Source organism: Lagenorhynchus albirostris, chromosome 10 (genome assembly GCF_949774975.1).
Source record: "Lagenorhynchus albirostris chromosome 10, mLagAlb1.1, whole genome shotgun sequence".
Classification (NCBI taxonomy): Eukaryota; Metazoa; Chordata; class Mammalia; order Artiodactyla; family Delphinidae; genus Lagenorhynchus; species Lagenorhynchus albirostris.
The window spans coordinates 25537858-25554566 of NC_083104.1; the positions used below are offsets into that span (position 1 = coordinate 25537858).

The 16709-nt window shown below is 42.5% G+C and overlaps 1 protein-coding gene across 2 annotated transcripts in view; it reads left to right on the plus strand.

Moving 5' to 3' along the window:
• The window catches only part of ADAMTS9 (ADAM metallopeptidase with thrombospondin type 1 motif 9), a 223826-nt gene that overhangs the window by 160686 nt on the left and 46431 nt on the right, over nucleotides 1-16709 (plus strand). The window contains exons 37-39 of one of the 2 annotated variants that reach the window (XR_009542735.1): nucleotides 5727-5821; nucleotides 7742-9442; nucleotides 9609-9667. Coding sequence is in view for 1 of the 2 variants with exons in the window: in XM_060161420.1 (XP_060017403.1) it covers nucleotides 5727-5816 (90 nt within the window). In the remaining variant the exon portion in view is untranslated. The remainder of the gene's footprint in view (nucleotides 1-5726; nucleotides 5822-7741; nucleotides 9443-9608; nucleotides 9668-16709) is intronic. The other variant, XM_060161420.1, reaches the window with a different exon arrangement.

Below are 16709 nucleotides of genomic sequence, written 5' to 3' on the forward strand. Positions count from 1 at the left end.
GTTTCATCCCCAACATCCTCCAAAGAAATGCAGATAAGCACATTTCAATCAAAGATGTGTTGGCTTTGCTAAATTACATGAGTCAACCTACCTTGGTCACATTGACTGCAAAAAGCAGAGAAAGGAGTGAAAAGTATGAACTATAAAGTATTCCTTTTTTTTAGTAAATTTATTTATTTATTTTTGGCCGTGTTGGGTCTTTGTTGCTGCGCGCGGGCTTTTCTCTAGTTGCGGCGAGCAGGGGCTACTCTTCGTTGCGGTGCGCGGGCTTCTCATTGCGGCGGCTTCTCTTGTTGTGGGGCACGGACTTTAGGCACGCGGGCTCAGTAGCTGTGGCACGCGGGCTCAGTAGCTGTGGCACGCGGGCTCAGTAGTTGTGGTGCATGGGCTTAGTTGCTACGCGGCATGTGGGACCTTCCCGGGCCAGGGCTCGAACCCGTGTCCCCTGCATTGGCAGGCAGATTCTTAGCCACTGTGCCACCGGGGAAGCCCTATAAACTGTTCTTAATGGAACAGAGGTCATTCATTTTAATTATATGTAATAGCTCAAACTCTACTAACAAAATATTTATAGAAAAGAGATTTCTAGAGGGCTTGCTTTAATGAAGAAATAAAAATGCTTTCCAATTAGTGTTTCATTGTATGGGAACGGGTGCTTCAAAAGTGCTGGAAAACATACCGTTTTTCTCTGAAATAGGCACTGTTTCCATGGCAATCATGTATTTGCTATTCATTTTCTCAGTATATTTTTTTTATTCTGTAATAGAAGTAAGTTTTAGTTCAGGCTTTACCTAAATCAAATTGAGTCCTAGTTAATGCAATAACATGAACATTGCAGAGCTAGTATCAGCGATTTTGTCCTTACTCAGGCTGCTCCTCACCTCCATGAACAGGCTATGATGGTAATCCACACATAAAAAACACCTTTATGACAATGATCGCTAATACTTACAGAGTACTACATTAGGCCAACTGCTATGCTGAGCACTTTGTATGCTTCCTTTCATTTGCAGCAAACCTATAAGGGGAGACTCATATTATCCCCATTTTACAGATGCACCAGGAAACGGAGGTTTAAAGAGGGTTTTTTTTGTTGTTTTTTTGCGGTACGCGGGCCTCTCACCGTTGTGGCCTCCCCCATTGCGGAGCACAGACTCCGGACGCGCAGGCTCAGCGGCCATGGCTCACGGGCCCAGTCTCTCCGCGGCATGTGGGATCTTCCCGGACCGGGGCACGAACCCATGTCCCCTGCATTGACAGGCAGACTCTCAACCACTGCGCCACCAGGGAAGCCCTAACGAGGTTATTAAAGACATGATACAAGCCTGAGGCAATCTGATCTCTGCTGCCAGAGCAGGAAGAGTTTGGGTAAAAATTAAGCTTTGATGAGACAAAAGACATTCCTACTATGTCAGCATCCTTAGGGCCACCAGACGTACACTTCAGCTTAGGGAAAAAGTTCCTGGCTAGAAAACCAGTTGTTCTGGCATCAAATCTAGTTGGTAATATCAGACTAGCTCCAAAACTAACAGGGGTCCCTAAAACCAAGACCAAGTAGGGTGATGGAAATTGATCTCCCAACTTAACCTCACTCATAATCAAAAACATGCAAATTTTTTAAAGAGTAGAACTATTTTTTCTGTTTGTTTGTTTTTTCTGCAAACTGGGAAAGTTTCTTCTTTTTCCTTTTTCTTTTTTTTTTTAAGTGAGAGTATCCATTGTTTTCAAGAGACTTTCATAGTTTGACCATATGAATCAAATAAGCCCAAAGATATCCTGAAATGCATGCACAAGTATGGTTCACACCACGGTTAGTCCCAGTAGAGGAAAATGTAAAACACCTTAGATGCCAAACCTTGTTCAGCGGTCAGGGGTAGGGGGTGGCTCACATGACACGGTAATTTTCAGACTGGGGTATGGTGCCACGACGAAGCAAGGAGCTTTTCATAGCACGGGGAAGCATTGAGGGGACTGATTAGCAGGGCCATCTGAATTGCAGTTCACCAAGAAGAGTGAACCTGTTCAGCCTTCTTCTTTCACTCATTCACCAAATGTGTATTAGAACCGTCATGAGCCACACACAGCTAGCTTCTGGAAACACTCGGATTTTAACGAGGCACCGGCCTTACCATCATGGGGCTTACACTCTAGGGGGAAGACAGGCATAAAGAGAGAACTGCCCCATGTTATAGGGTGCTGTGCAGCAGGTAACTGCGTCAGAAAGGTTTCTCAGGGGAAGTGGCCTCTGGGCTGGGTTCTGAAGAATATACTGGGCAAAAGTTGGGTGGTCCAGTGCACACAGAGAGGGCGAGGGAAGAGAGTTCCAGTGAGAGGAGTAGCATGTGCAAAGGCCCTGTGTTATAAGAGGCGTGTTAGAAGAACAACCCAAAGAAATGCGGAGGAGCGGGAGTAGAGAGAAAAGATGGGACAAGACAAATCCAGACAGGCAGGCAGGGTCAGCCCGTACAAGGCTGGAGACCAGCGTTCAGCAAACATTTTCTGTAAAGGACCAGCTAGTAAATATTTTGACTTTGCCAGCCAATATGCTGGCATACATATTGATATTATATATGTATTTACATGACAAGAGCAAGAACAAATTGACATAAAAATTTTAGTGATTCAATTCAAAGTGTAATAATAATTGAGTGTAAATTTTTGTTATCCAGATCTACCAAGGAAAAGTATGAAATATTGAGAGAGGACAACATTTTGCTTAATTAGTGTTCTCTGCTGTCAAAATTGATTCTAAATGTTTATTTGTTAATGCGGATCTGAAATGAGATCTTCTGTACTTCATCTTTATAAATGTCATTTTGCAGGGATAGGTATTGCCAAATACTAATATTGTCCACACCCATATCATTTTAATTGACCGTATTCATGCCTTGGCAGGTGTTGGTAGAATTCTATTAGATTTTTCACTTGATATCTGCCTTTCAGCGTGTCATTACATTACAGATGAATCACTTGTAATTGAAGGTGAGATGGAAGCCCCTCAATTACCTCATTAGATGGATTTTGAAATATGAAAATTTCCTTTGCGCTTACGTCCAAGTCCAAAAGATACTGCTGGAACTGTACTTCATGCTCAGAAAATATATCCACTATAAATGTACGTGGAATAGCGATAAAGCTTCTTGTTTTAACATTTGACAGAGTGGGAAGTGTGCAACCTGCCTTAACGTGATTTATGATTCAAACAATGTTAGTTATTGAAATGACTTTACCACAGTATAACTTTTGCCTATAAGTGCAGTTTTTGCCTTGTAATTTTAGCTCCCATTCATTAAGAAACATTATCAAGTCAGTAGCAAAAGATAATGTCCAAAGCCATTAAGTGTTCAATGACAGTGATTGAGAACAGGTCTTCTTTTTCAGAACATTTTTAATCCCAGCCCTGAGCTCAAAATCACAATAAAACTTTACCACTGCTGAGTCATCAATCTGCTGTGTGTTAGGATAAGTCAGGGTATTCAGCTTCTGGTCCTGACCCCAAATTTCCAAAACTGATGCAGGTTAAGTTTATGATAGAAAAAGAAGTTCATTATTAACACCACCGGTTCTGTAACACCAGGTAGGTCCACGTATGAATAATCCACAATGAATAATCACAGGCTTTAAACATCTTACATTTTCACAAGCTTTGCAAATCGGTCCAACTAAAGCTTTTCCCACTCCGCACATATTTCTTACCATGATTAGTTGTGAACGCACCTTAGCAGATTACACTTCAGTTTTTCTGCACTAGTGTTTTCTCAACCTCTTTGAAATACTTCCACACAGACCATTCATGGAGACTAATTCTTTGATCACTTCACACTCAGCATGGTCTCCTCAAATAAACAACTGAAGAGTATCAGTAAAATCTGTCTACTCACCAAAAGCCAAAGGAAACCACTGCAATTATTCGCTTTGTTTTTTAATTGATTATTGATGCGGCTCCCAAATGTCATTAAATTGTTGAGCAACTGGTCTTACCCAAAGGATAACAGTCTTAAACAAGTTGCTTTTCTCTGGACACATTTCTTCAGCAATTACAATTAAACAAGATATCATTAACTCAAAGAAAACATTTATTTGTTTTGCTAACAAATGAGCCATTTGGAAACTTACACATTTTCATCTTTTATTCTTACTCATTTTGATTTTTTATTTTTGTGAAGCATTACACTATGGTGAGATATTCTGTTCTAAGTTTTCTAAATTCTTGACCGTTGCTCTCCTGTGAGTTGGGAGTATTGTGACACATGCTGCATGTGGTGATGCTGGTATATTGTATTCTTTTAGCATAGCTGCAGTGCCATTGCATGATGAGCACAATGCTTTGCCATCTAAATGTGACAACAGAATAATCCACATGCTACTGTACCTTAAAAGTGCAATAGTCAGGACTTCCCTGGCAGTCCAGTGGTTAAGACTTCAGCTTCCAACGCAGGCGGTGCGGGTTCGATCCCTGGTCGGGGAGGTAAGAACCCACATGCCTCATGGCCAAAAAAAACAAAACATAAAATGGAAGCAATGTTGTAACAAATTCAATAAAGACTTTAAAAAATGGTCCAGATCAAAAAAAAATCTTAAAATAATAAAGTACAGTAGTAAAGTCTACTTTTGTCGTCTTTTCTTGTTTTGACATATACTGGTAATAAAAGAAACGAAAGGAAATATTATGATATAGCAACACTCATGGCACTCAAAACGCTATCACGTTACACTGTGTCACTGTGACGTGTGTGCAGGGTGGCAGCGTGAGGCTGCAAGGGCCATCTTGACCACTCACCCCTGCTGTAGTAACTTGAAAGCAACCACAGACATGAGGGAAATGAATGAACGTGGCTGTGTTCCAATAAAATTTTATGGACCCTGAAATTTGAATTTTATATCATTTCCACATATCAAGAAGTAGTATTCTCGGTTTGCTTCTTAACTATAAAATATAAATGCTGTTCTTAACATTGGGAGTTACATCAATAATCAGTTAAAAAGCAAAGAACTTCCCTGGTGGCACAGTGGTTAAGAATCCGCCTGCCCAGGGGACGTGGGTTCGAGCCCTGGTCTGGGAAGATCCCAGACGCCACTGAGCAAGTAAGCCCGTGTGCCACAACTACTGAGCCCGCGTGCCACAACTACTAAAGCCCATGGGCCTAGAGCCCGTGCTCTGCAACAAGAGAAGCCACCGCAGTGAGAAGCCCGCGCACTGCAACGAAGAGTAGCCCCAGCTCACCGCAACTAGAGAAAGCCCACGCACAGCAACAAAGACCCAACACAGCCAAAAATAAGTAAATAAAAATAAATTTATTTTTTAAAACAAAGCAGTTCTTTTGAGTGGTTTCCTTTGGTTCTCGATCAGTAAGTAGATTTTACTGAAACTTTTCAGTTGTTTATTTGAGAAGACCTTGCTGAGTGTGAAGGGACTAAAGAATTAGTCTCCATGAATAGTCTGTGTAGAAGAAGTACAGGTAAATTCCACTTCAGTTTTTCCGCCCTAGTGTTTTCTCATTCTCCAAGAGGATGTAATCTGCGAAGATGTGGGCCATACAAAAACAGGGGCCCACAGGCCATCATTCTTCAGCCCCTACTTTAGACCATGGTGAGGATGTTGGGCCCCACTTCTATTCAGAAGTGCTACCTACTGTGTGTACAGGCATGATTTCCCTAAAAGCCAGTGCAAGCCCTGGAAACCTATGAGCCAAGCAGGTGGACTAAGATGATGCATCTTTTTGCAGGATGGTACCCGGGTCGTAGGGAAATGCGGTGGTTACTGTGGAAAATGTGCTCCATCCTCTGGCACTGGCCTGGAGGTTCGAGTTTTATAGTCACGGTAAGTGTCTTTCTGTCCCTGACTCTGTCTCATTCTTTCTGTAGCCTAATTATTAGCAGATGTGGGCGGGTCGTTGGCCCCTAGGCAGGTGAAGCTGACTCAGTGCTATTTGACCTTTGTCTCTCCTGCTCATCTATCCTCATGTGCCTGAGGCCGTCTCTTCTCCATTCTTGGACTTGCAGTCCCTAGACGTCCTGTACCAGATTCCTCTGTAGTACTTATTAAAAGTGCTGCTTACTGGGCTCCATCTCTAGAAGTCCTGCTTCATTAAGTCTCTGGTGGATCCAAGAACCTGTATTTTTAATGCAGGGAATTCTGATGCAGGTAACTCACAGATCACCCTTTGAGAAATACTGCCAAGGAGTGTTCCAAGTGTAATATAAATGACGTTCATGAAGCCCTGACTGTGTGTCAGGCACCGTGCTGAGCGCCGGGCAGGCATTATTTCAGTGAATCCTCACCACAAAGCCACAGTCTGGGGCTGTTATCCTCATTTTACAGATGGAAGCTGAGATCCACAGCAGTTAAGTAGCTGGCTTAAGGTCAGATGGATTCCCTTGGCAATAACCCAGGAGTGTCCTACCCCAGAGCCTCTCAGTTAATGTACTCTTCCGCACGCTTGTAACTCACAGTGTGATCCAAGGACCAGCGTGATCCGCATCGCGTGGGGACTTACTAGGAGTGCAAAATCTCAGGCCTCCTCCTAGACCTACAGAGTCAGAATCTGCACTCTAACAAATCCGCAGGAGAGTCATGTCTGTTAAAGTTTGACAATTCCTGGTATAACTATAGTATGCCAGCACGTTGTCCCTCTGCTGGGCAGAAGACTGAACTGATCACTCTTTTTCTCATCCCAGTGCCTTTTACGTACAAGGGCTCAGCCAACTCAGGCGACCCTCCTACAACTTCCCTCAAGCTTCCAGCAGCCCATTACCCTGTTAGGCTCTTCAGGATCCTGGCAAAGGAATACCTAGTTGACACTTACGTATCAGTGTCAGTGTTTAATTAAAAATCCATATTCAACCTTATGATCTCACATTAGGATTATTTCCACTTCAGGAGGCCACGGGGGGAAAAAAAAGAGAGAAAGAAAAAGAAAAAGAAACTTACTGTCTTAAGTAACTGAGATGTCCAAGCGGCGGTCTGACTTCAGGCATGGCTGGATCTAGACGCTCAGAGTCATCAGGACTCTTTCTTGCTCCATCCATCAACAATGCTTGCTTCTTAAGTGGCTTCATTCTCAGGCAGATCATCTCCTCCACACCATGGTCCCTGGCAGTTCTAGGCTTACATCATCTTTACAGCTCACAGCTCCAAGTAAATGCTCATCTCTGGCATCTGTTCTGCACAAGAACTCTGGCTCTGATTTGTCACATGGCCATTTCCAAACCAATCACAATGTCCAGGAGACTGGGATCATATACCCACCTAGAGTCGGGTGACTGACTGACAGCTTCATTTGGAAGAGGGATGGTTGCCAAAGAACCAGAAGGAGTTTATCAGAAAAGAGGGGAGAGAGGCAGGCAGTGTCAGCAGGTATCCATTAGAGATTCCCATTCAATATGTATTTTATATCCAATAAAGTAAATTTTATATGTATTTTATGTACAGTAACATTCGAGTGAGCACAGATACATAACATTTACGTGCATGTATAAAAAAGGCTAGAAGGAAATACAGCAGTATTTGAAGAACATTATCTCAGGTTGGGGGAATCACAGGCTAATGGTTTTTATTTTATTCTCTATACACCCCTGGAATTTCCATGTTACTTGTAGCAAGTGTTATTTTTTAAATCCAGGGAAAATAGTAAGTGTTATTTTCAAGTTCTCTATGTACAAATTTATGGTTTACCTTCTCTTGACTTATGTCATTTGAGACAGAAGATTTACATTTCCTGGTTGGTTCATTTGTTTTCAGGTGCTCTGAAGAGGAAGCCATTATGGGATGGATGAAGGATAGTGATGAAATACCTCCACCTTAAAATTTGGGTGTATGTGTGTGAGCGTGTATGTGTGTGAGGACTTGTATGCCTGTGTGTGTGTGTACATATGCATATATATATACGTATATACACACATATATACACATGTATATATGTGTGTGTATATAAATGTGGAATATCCTTATGATGTAAAGTTTAATATTTATGTTTGAAATTATTTATTGTGATGTAATATTTTTGTACGTAAAATGATTCTTTTATGACTGCCTTTCACGTTATTTTGTCCCCTGCAGTCAGACCACTGCATTTTACGTACTCTACATTATATGTAGTACTTTGACAAAAGTGATCCTTCATTATCACGGTACACTATTGTTTACTTTCTATCTGTAAATGTTTTATTGTTACTTTTTTAAAGCCGTAATTTTTTTAAAAAAAAACAACCTAGCCGCCATCAAGGTGCTACAAGAATCGTATGAGGATATTTTTGGCATTTCTAGGAACGTATCATTAGCCAATCAGTAATTCAGTGATGTCACAGTTTGTACCAGCTATTAATTATGTTAAATATCTATTCAGTTTCATGTGATCCCTGGGAAAAGAGTGGCTGCCTTGGTGCTAATGTTGTATGTATTTAAGTGATCATCAGACTCAGAAATGTAAACGCTTTTAATAAAAGGGAGACGCTAAAGGACAACTTCCAGTGGACAGGATCACTTGGAAGAAATAAGACCAACTGTTTACCCCTGTTTTTGGACATGCCTTTTTGGGAAGAGAGTTGGACTTTGTTCTTGTTGTTGTTATTCTTATCAATACTTTACTTCAGTTCATGGTGCCTTGGTCTCTCTGTGGTTAAATGGAGGGTCCCCCAAGCAGCTTCATTACAGAGTGATATTAAGCAAATGAGAGCCGCTCAGCGTTTTGCCAAGATTCTGAAATGGTGTCTGTGTTAACAATTGCGACAGAGGATGCACGGGGTGGGGGTGACCTTCGACACCTCAGCACACCTGGAGAAACTCAGAACCGGATTCTTAGTCATCAGGATTGACTTTTGTATGAAAATATTAGCTGGTGACTTGACGCCTTTGAGCCCTGAGCCTGAAACCCTGCCAGTGTCCATGGCTGCTGCAGTAATTGGTGGCATTTATGAGAAGAAATGAACTGTGGAGTACAAGATGCCTGAGTCTTTCTCATTGCCCATTAATCTTTGGATTCCATTCATCTTTGGAAGTCCTGTTTTTTTCTCCTTTCCAAAATGGAAGTGCCAAAGCCGTGGTCTTTCTGCCCTTCCAGCCTGATTGAAGAAAGGTCACGGCCCATGTCAGACACTCGATTTGAGGAGCCCTCCCATTTCCAAAAACCAAAGAGATTAGGAGAAACCTGGCAGCATTCCCCGAAGCCAAACAAACTCCAGAGTGCTCCAGGAAGTTATATCAATATATGAATAAGTGTTATCCTCCATTATTAATACAGTGTGAAAATATACTATGAATAAATACCATGACCACATCCAAACATTTGTGTTTCACATGGTTTCTGGACTCTTGATTCAAATTGGAATGAACATATCTCTAGTTTTTAAGATTTCCAGATTGAGAAGAAATGCAGACTTTCTTAATCCCATTGATTGTGTTTGTCATTCTGGAGACAGATAAAGAATGGGGACTGTCCCCAAGGTTTGTCTTTTCATCACTTAAATCAGTTGAAGTGGTTATTCTGAAACTTAGAGACAGAAACCTCTTGTTTGTGTGATGGGGAACAAGTGAGCAAACAGGAGAGGAGATTTAAGTGGGGTTTGGGGGCTTAATTGTTAATATTATGTAACAGTAGTTTCTATTCTAGAGACTGACGGTGTCCTGGGAATTGAGAGCTTTCCAAAGAAATCTAATGAACAGCTAATAGTAAGTGAATATCCACCATGTGCCGGGGCCCTTTACTAAATTGTTTTAGCTCATTCTTAGAACCACCAAGTGGAGCAGGTAATAGAGTTGCCATCATTTTTTGTATAAGGAGACAGAGCCTTCAAGATACACATGGGCCCAAGGTCACATACAGTGAATAAGTGACAGTCTCAGAAAGAACTTTGGCTCTGATTGGGTTACATGACTACTTCTGGACCAATCACATTGTCAAGATGGCTGGGATTATGTGCCCACCTAGAGGCACATGATCACCAACTTCAGTTGAAAGACCAGCTGTCCCAGAAGAGAAGGGTTGTGTTACCAGAAAAGGGTAGATGGTATGGAGACAGGCAAAAGCAACACATATCCACAGGAGATTCCATGTGTGTATATGTGGTTGCATGCACATGCATGTGTGCAAGTATAAAATCTCCAAATCCCATAGCTCACACCATAGTTCTATAGTTCCTTGTCACCCCTCAGCTTCATCTGAGACTTGGGTTCTAGTCCTTTCTCTGACATCTAGTAACTGTAGCATCCTGAACCATAGTAGGATAAAGATGTGTAAAATGAGGCTATTGAAATGCCTCCTATCTACCGTGCGGGATTGTGTTTTCTATAGCTGCACTCAAAATACGCATCCGCACGTTTAAGCCGACAGCGTGAAAGCCATGGGTTCTGTATCAGTTAGGAATTGCGTTCAGCTGATAATTACAGAGACCTGACTGCAATGGCTTACACGTTAAAAAGTGTATTTCACTATTATATTCAAGAAGCCTGGAGATAGGCGATCCAGGGCTGGTATGGCAGCTCCACAAACTCCTCAGGGACATAGTTTCTTTATCTCCTTCTCTCCTCAGTCCTCCCTATTTCCATATGGCTGCTAGAGCTCCAGCTATCACTCCCAAATTCTAGGCAACAAAAATAAAGGAGTGGGGGCTTCCCTGGTGGTGCAGTGGTTGAGAGTCCGCCTGCCGATGCAGGGGACACGGGTTCGTGCCCCGGTCCGGGAAGATCCCACATTCCGCGGGGCGGCTGGGCCCGTGAGCCGTGGCCGCTGGGCCTGCGCGTCTGGAGCCTGTGCTCTGCGGCGGGACAGGCCGCAGAGGTGAGGGGCCCGCGTACCACAAAAAATAAATAAATAAAAATAAAGGAGTGGGGGAAAGGGTAAAAAGTAGCCTGGTCCCAGCTTTCTACTCTGTGAAAGAGGTTTTCCAGAAACCTCACCCAACAAATTCCACTTATATCTGCTCAGCCAGAATTGAGTCCTGTCTTACACCTAGGCCGCAGAAGCAGTGGAGAATTAGGGTTATTTCTCAGAGTATATTGCCAAACTAAATAAAATGAGGGATCTGTTCCCGGAAGACGAAATAGACTTAAGAGAAGCAATTAGAAGTCTCCGCAACAGGTTCAACTACACTGACAAGAGGAAATGGTTTGGAAGCAATGATCATAAAGTAAGCAAGAGATAATAGGATCTGGGCTGGAGATGTGACCATTGTAATGGTAGAAAGTTATAGAGTGATAGAGGTGGTAAATTAACAGGAGCTGACAGTGGGTAGATTCGGGGTGGCCTGTGGGAGAGAAGGCACTGATCAAATTCAAAGATGAGGTTTCGTTTGCCTGAAAATACAACCAGGGTGATAGAAAGATGAATGTTTGGATGGGTGAATGCACAGATATAATCTCTTAGATTCCGTTCATTCTTTATATCTTTATAGCACCATACAGATTAAATATTGTCTTTGTGTTCTATTCACTGTTTATCCAAATACTATTTGTTGCACATCTACTAATTTCCAGTCATTGTTCTAGGCACTAGGGATGCAGCAGTGTACCGTTGATCCTTGAACAACACAAACTTGAACTGCACAGGTTCGCTTAGGCGTGGATAGTTTTCAATAGTAAATGCTACAGCACTACCTGGCCTGGCATTAGTTGTATCTACAGCTATGGAAGAACTGTGGATACAGAGAACACAGTAAGTAATAGGTGGATTAACCCCCGTGTTGTTCAAGTGTCAGCTGTATTAGGGTACAGGCTAAGAGTCTGTGTCAGTCCACTGGGGCTGCCATAACAAAACACCGCGGTGTGGGTATTGTAAACAACAGAAATGTATTCTCTCATAGTTCTGGAGGCCAAAAGTCCAATATCAAGGCGCCACCAGGGTTGATATCTAGTGAGGCCTCTCTTCCTGGCTTGTAGACAGCTATCTTCTCACTGTGTCCTTTCCTTGGTGTGAGCATTGAGAGAGAGAGAGAGAGAGAGAGAGAGAGAGAGAGAGAGATGTGTCTTCCTCTTCTTATAAGGATACCAGTCCCTGTTGGATAGGGCCCCTCCTTTATGACCTCATTTAACCCTTATAATCCATATCTCCAAGTTCAGTCATATTTGGGGTCAGGGCTTCAACATATGGATTTTGGGAAAACACAATTCAGTTCATCACAGAGCTGTAAGAAAGGGACCCCAAAATAAGACTGACATTTATTTCTCTCTCGTTCGCCGCGTAGAAGTCAGCAGGCAGCTGGGCCTGCTACGTGACTCTGTTCTGTATGTCTTCAGAGGACTTGGGCTCCTTCTGTTTTGTGGCCTGGCCTTTCTCGAGGTGGTGTCCTTATGTGGTTCATCCTCACTATGTCTGTGTCCAGTCTGCAGGAAGGGGCCAATCATTTTCAGGCAATACCTGAAAATTAAAAAATGACTTAAAAAATATTTTTAATACTGGAGTATAGTTGATTTACAATATTGTGTTAGTTTCAGGTTTACAGCAAAAGTGATTTAGTTATACATATACATTTATCTCTTCTTTTCCAGATTCTTTTCCCATATAGGTTATTACAGAGTATTGAGTAGAGTTCCCTGTGCTATACAGTAGGTCACTCTTGATTATCTATTTTAAATACAGTAGTGTGTATATGTTAATCCCAAACTCCTGATTTATCCTCCCCAGTCCCACCTTTATCCTTTGGTTACCAGAAGTTTGTTTTCTCAGTCTGTTTCTGTTTTATAAATAAGTTCATTTGTGTCATTTTTTTTAGATTCCACATATAAGTGTTATCATATGATATTTGTCTTTCTCTGTCTGACTTCACTTAGTATGATAATCTCTATATTCACAGTTTATTAGCAATTGCTTAGGTGCAGAGCCTGATTTAGAAGCAAGAGGAAATGTGCTCTAGTTGGCAACCATGTGCCCCGCTAATGCTGAGTGGAGGTGGGGCTTCCGTGACTAAAAAGAAGGAGGGAAGGATGGCCCCTGGGCAGATTAGCTGCTCTGCCACAAGCAGTGAACAAGACCCACAAGAATCTCTGGCCTTCAGAGCTTACATTTTAGTGGTGACAGATGAGAGAGAAAATAAACAAATAAGCAAGTAAGGCACTCTGCAGTTCTTTTCCAGTAATAGATCTGAGCGTATTTTCCATGATAGCCACCCATATACCATCGTGGCACGCCATGCATCTCCCTGAATCCCAAGAACTTTCATACCCCAAAGCTTTCACACGTGTCTGTTTTTTTTTTTTTTTTTTTTGCAGTACGCGGGCCTCTCGCTGCTGTGGCCTCTCCCGTTGCGGAGCACAGGCTCCGGACGCGCAGGCTCAGCGGCCATGGCTCACGGGCCCAGCCGCTCCGTGGCATGTGGGATCTTACCGGACTGGGGCATGAACCCGTGTCCCCTGCATCGGCAGGCGGACTCTCAACCACTGCGCCACCAGGGAAGAAGCCCCGTGTCTGTTTTTGCCTTAGCGTGTCAATGTTTCTTCCTCTTCTGATTCATACAAGAGTAATAAAGAGTAAGCAAAACCTAGTATGGTAAAGAAGTACCAGAGGGAGAAATAAGGAAGGGAGAAGAAGGAGGGATGCCTGGCGCCCCAGGGTGAGCATGTTGCTGTTTTAAACAGGGTGGTCAGGAATTTCTTCTTTATGAACTTACATAGCTCCTAACAAAGCCCTGGATCACCATAAAAGCCTGGCACCAACCGCAGTGGGTGTGGAAACTCTCTCTGCCACCGACAGATGGCCTGAGAGGTCCTGCTCTGTTATTTTGGTATCAAGTCTAGGCATTGCACTATTAAACCTGCAGTTTATTTCTGCTGGTATTTTAGAGGTGATTTTTCAGGGTGTGCATAAAACCTTTAGAGGCCCTAGGCCCTAAAAAGTTTATGCTACTCCCCTTAAATATGTACCTCAGACCATGAATTTAGGGGTTTTTTTCCCCATGAAGACTATTTTTTTAAATAATACCAAATATCAATTTTTCCCCTGAAACCTGAAGACCATCTTTGGTGTAGCCCTAGGCACATGTTTTTTCTGTTCAGTAGGTGATACAGCCAATTTTATAGCATTATTAATTGCAGTGATTTCTGATAAGGACAGAAGGAGCAAATATTTAAAGTGCTAATAAAAAGGGCATTCAGTTACAAAGGAAAGAAGATAAAATTCCTATATAACTTATACTATGTCACTTTATTAGGATTTAGAATCAAATGCCTTGCAGGCTGTTGATAGGAGAGTTACAGTTAGATCAAATGGTGTCTGTAGATAGAAAAGACAATTAATATTCAGTTTATTACATTTACAAGTTAAAAAACCTAGCTCTTCCTTAAGCTTTGGAGTTCGGCTTACAAATCCTATTATTTTACTATTTATTTTATCAGCCTACTTTTTAGCAATTACTTTTTAAAAACTTTTGAACAATATTTTCTCCATTCGTCACTTACTCAACAAAAAGCCTTTAAATATTTTATATGCTATTTATATATTTAATGAAGTTTTCCTGTCTTAAGCCCTTTAATTATCTGACAGAGGTAAATATTTCTGAGTACTTAGATAATTTTTATAAATATAAAAATATAAATATTACATAAATCAGTGACCTTAAAGTTCTTTTAAATACTCCTAAGTGGCAAGTTGATTTAGAATGGTTTTAACTTAAAATTACAAATGAAAATCAAGTACTCAATGACATGTTTGTTTGGGTTTTTTTTGCGGTACGCGGGCCTCTCACTGTTGTGGCCTCTTACATTGCGGAGCACAGGCTCCGGCCGCGCAGGCTCAGCGGCCATGGCTCACGGGTCCAGCCGCTCTGCGGCATGTGGGATCCTCCTGGACCGGGACACGAACCCGTGTCCCCTGAATCGGCAGGCGGACCCCCCACCACTGCACCACCAGGGAAGCCCTGGCAGGTGGATTCTTAACCACTGTGCCACCAGGGAAGCCCTCAATGACATGTTTTAAATTGGCCTTATAAGCTACTACTCTAATATTTCAGATGTTTAAAATTATGACAATTACATAAGCTATCAAATTTTCACATGTACCTAAAACCAAAAATCTTAATAGTGGTTCTGATTCCCTTAGACATTTTTATATTCTAAATCTTGCTCTTAGCGTAAAAGTTGTGAGTTCATCCAACTGTTGTAAAAAACCAGAGGTTCTCCTCGAGCATAAGAGTTGGAACAGCAGAGACTGGGGTGGTTTTTCTCACTCCATCTAGGGAAGACTTGTGTTTTTTTTTTTTTTAAGCTGTAGATGCTCTTTAATGAGGATTAAATAGGAACAGGTGGGGATTCGATAGAAAAGCATGTCAGCAAGGCCCTGGGATGCTCCCCAAGGCCGCCGGGCAGGTCCTGTACCAGCCCAGCACCTGTCTTCTGGGGCTCCTGGGGCACTCGCTGCTTCAGGCTCAGGCCTGGGTCCCCAGAAAGCCGGAGTTCTCTGCTGGGCAGAGAGCTGCTCTGCGGCTCTCTATTTCCTGTTGCTGCCATACCAAATTACCTCAAACCAGCCTTAAAACAATATAGGTTTATTATCTTATAGTTGTGAAGGTCAGACATCTAAAGTGGGTTAGTAGACCTGCATTCCTTCTCTGTTCTCCAGGGGAGAATCTGTGTCCTTGGCTTTTCCAGCTTCTAGAGGCTGCCTGCATTCCTTAGCTGGTGGCCCCTCCCCTCATCTTAGAAGCCAGTAGCGTCGCATCTTCCAGTCTCTGTGTCCCCTTCTACTTCTGCTTCCTTCATCACGTCACCTTTTCCTAACTCTGACTCACTTGCCTCCTTCTTTTAAGGATCCTTGTGATTGCATTGGGTCCATCAGGTAACCCGGGATGATTTCCCTATTTTAAGATCCTTACCTTGATATGATATCTGCAAAGTCTCCTGTCAAAAGAAAGGTCACATATTCCCAGATTTGGAAATTGGGATGTGGACATCTTTGGGGTGGGAGTGAGGGGTCATTATTCTGTCTACTACATTTTCCACACATTTAAGGACTAGAGAGATTGGCCAGATGCTGACGTGATTGTCCAGATTCCCAATGAGCCACACTGACCTTTATGTCAGTGAACTTCAACTTCAAGAGAGGGATGTTCCCATAGCCCATGTTCCTGGATTCAAATTCTACATATTACGCGATTTTTCCACCGGCATTCCAAACTCTATAACAGTTAGATTGCTTCATTGGCTTTGGCATGTGGCCCTTATATATATAGACATCTTCCTGTCTTGGTCCAAAGACTTTTGAACTTGTCAAGAATTTTGTGCTTTTGCATATGCTTCCCAGGACATAGAATTCTTACGGTACTAAAGTGATGGTGCACTGAATTCTGAATCTCTCTCATGCTTGGATAGATCTGACCTGCCATCAAGGCTTATAGGGCCATCTTTATGTTATAACAGCTTTCTAGGACATGAGCCATTATTAAGTATAGAAACTTTCATAGGTACCCTTGGTAACAGTGCCTTCTTCATCTTTCTTGTTAAGCCAGGATATCTCTTCAGTGCTTGGTGCTAAGTTTCACAATACCGTAGAATGGGTACACATCTGGGAGCCTTCTCGGCCCCAGCATACTCTGGGCCAAGGCAGGAGACTTCAGGGGGTCCCTTTGTGGTTCGTGGGCATACCACCAAGCTTAATCAGTATCCTTAGGTGTGGAACCTGAGAATCTGCCTTTTAATAGGCTCCCCAAGTGATCCTGTGCAGACTAGGGAAAGCTACCTTTCAGAGCATCTTCTTTCATGCAGCAGTGAGGCTGTCCAGGCAGTG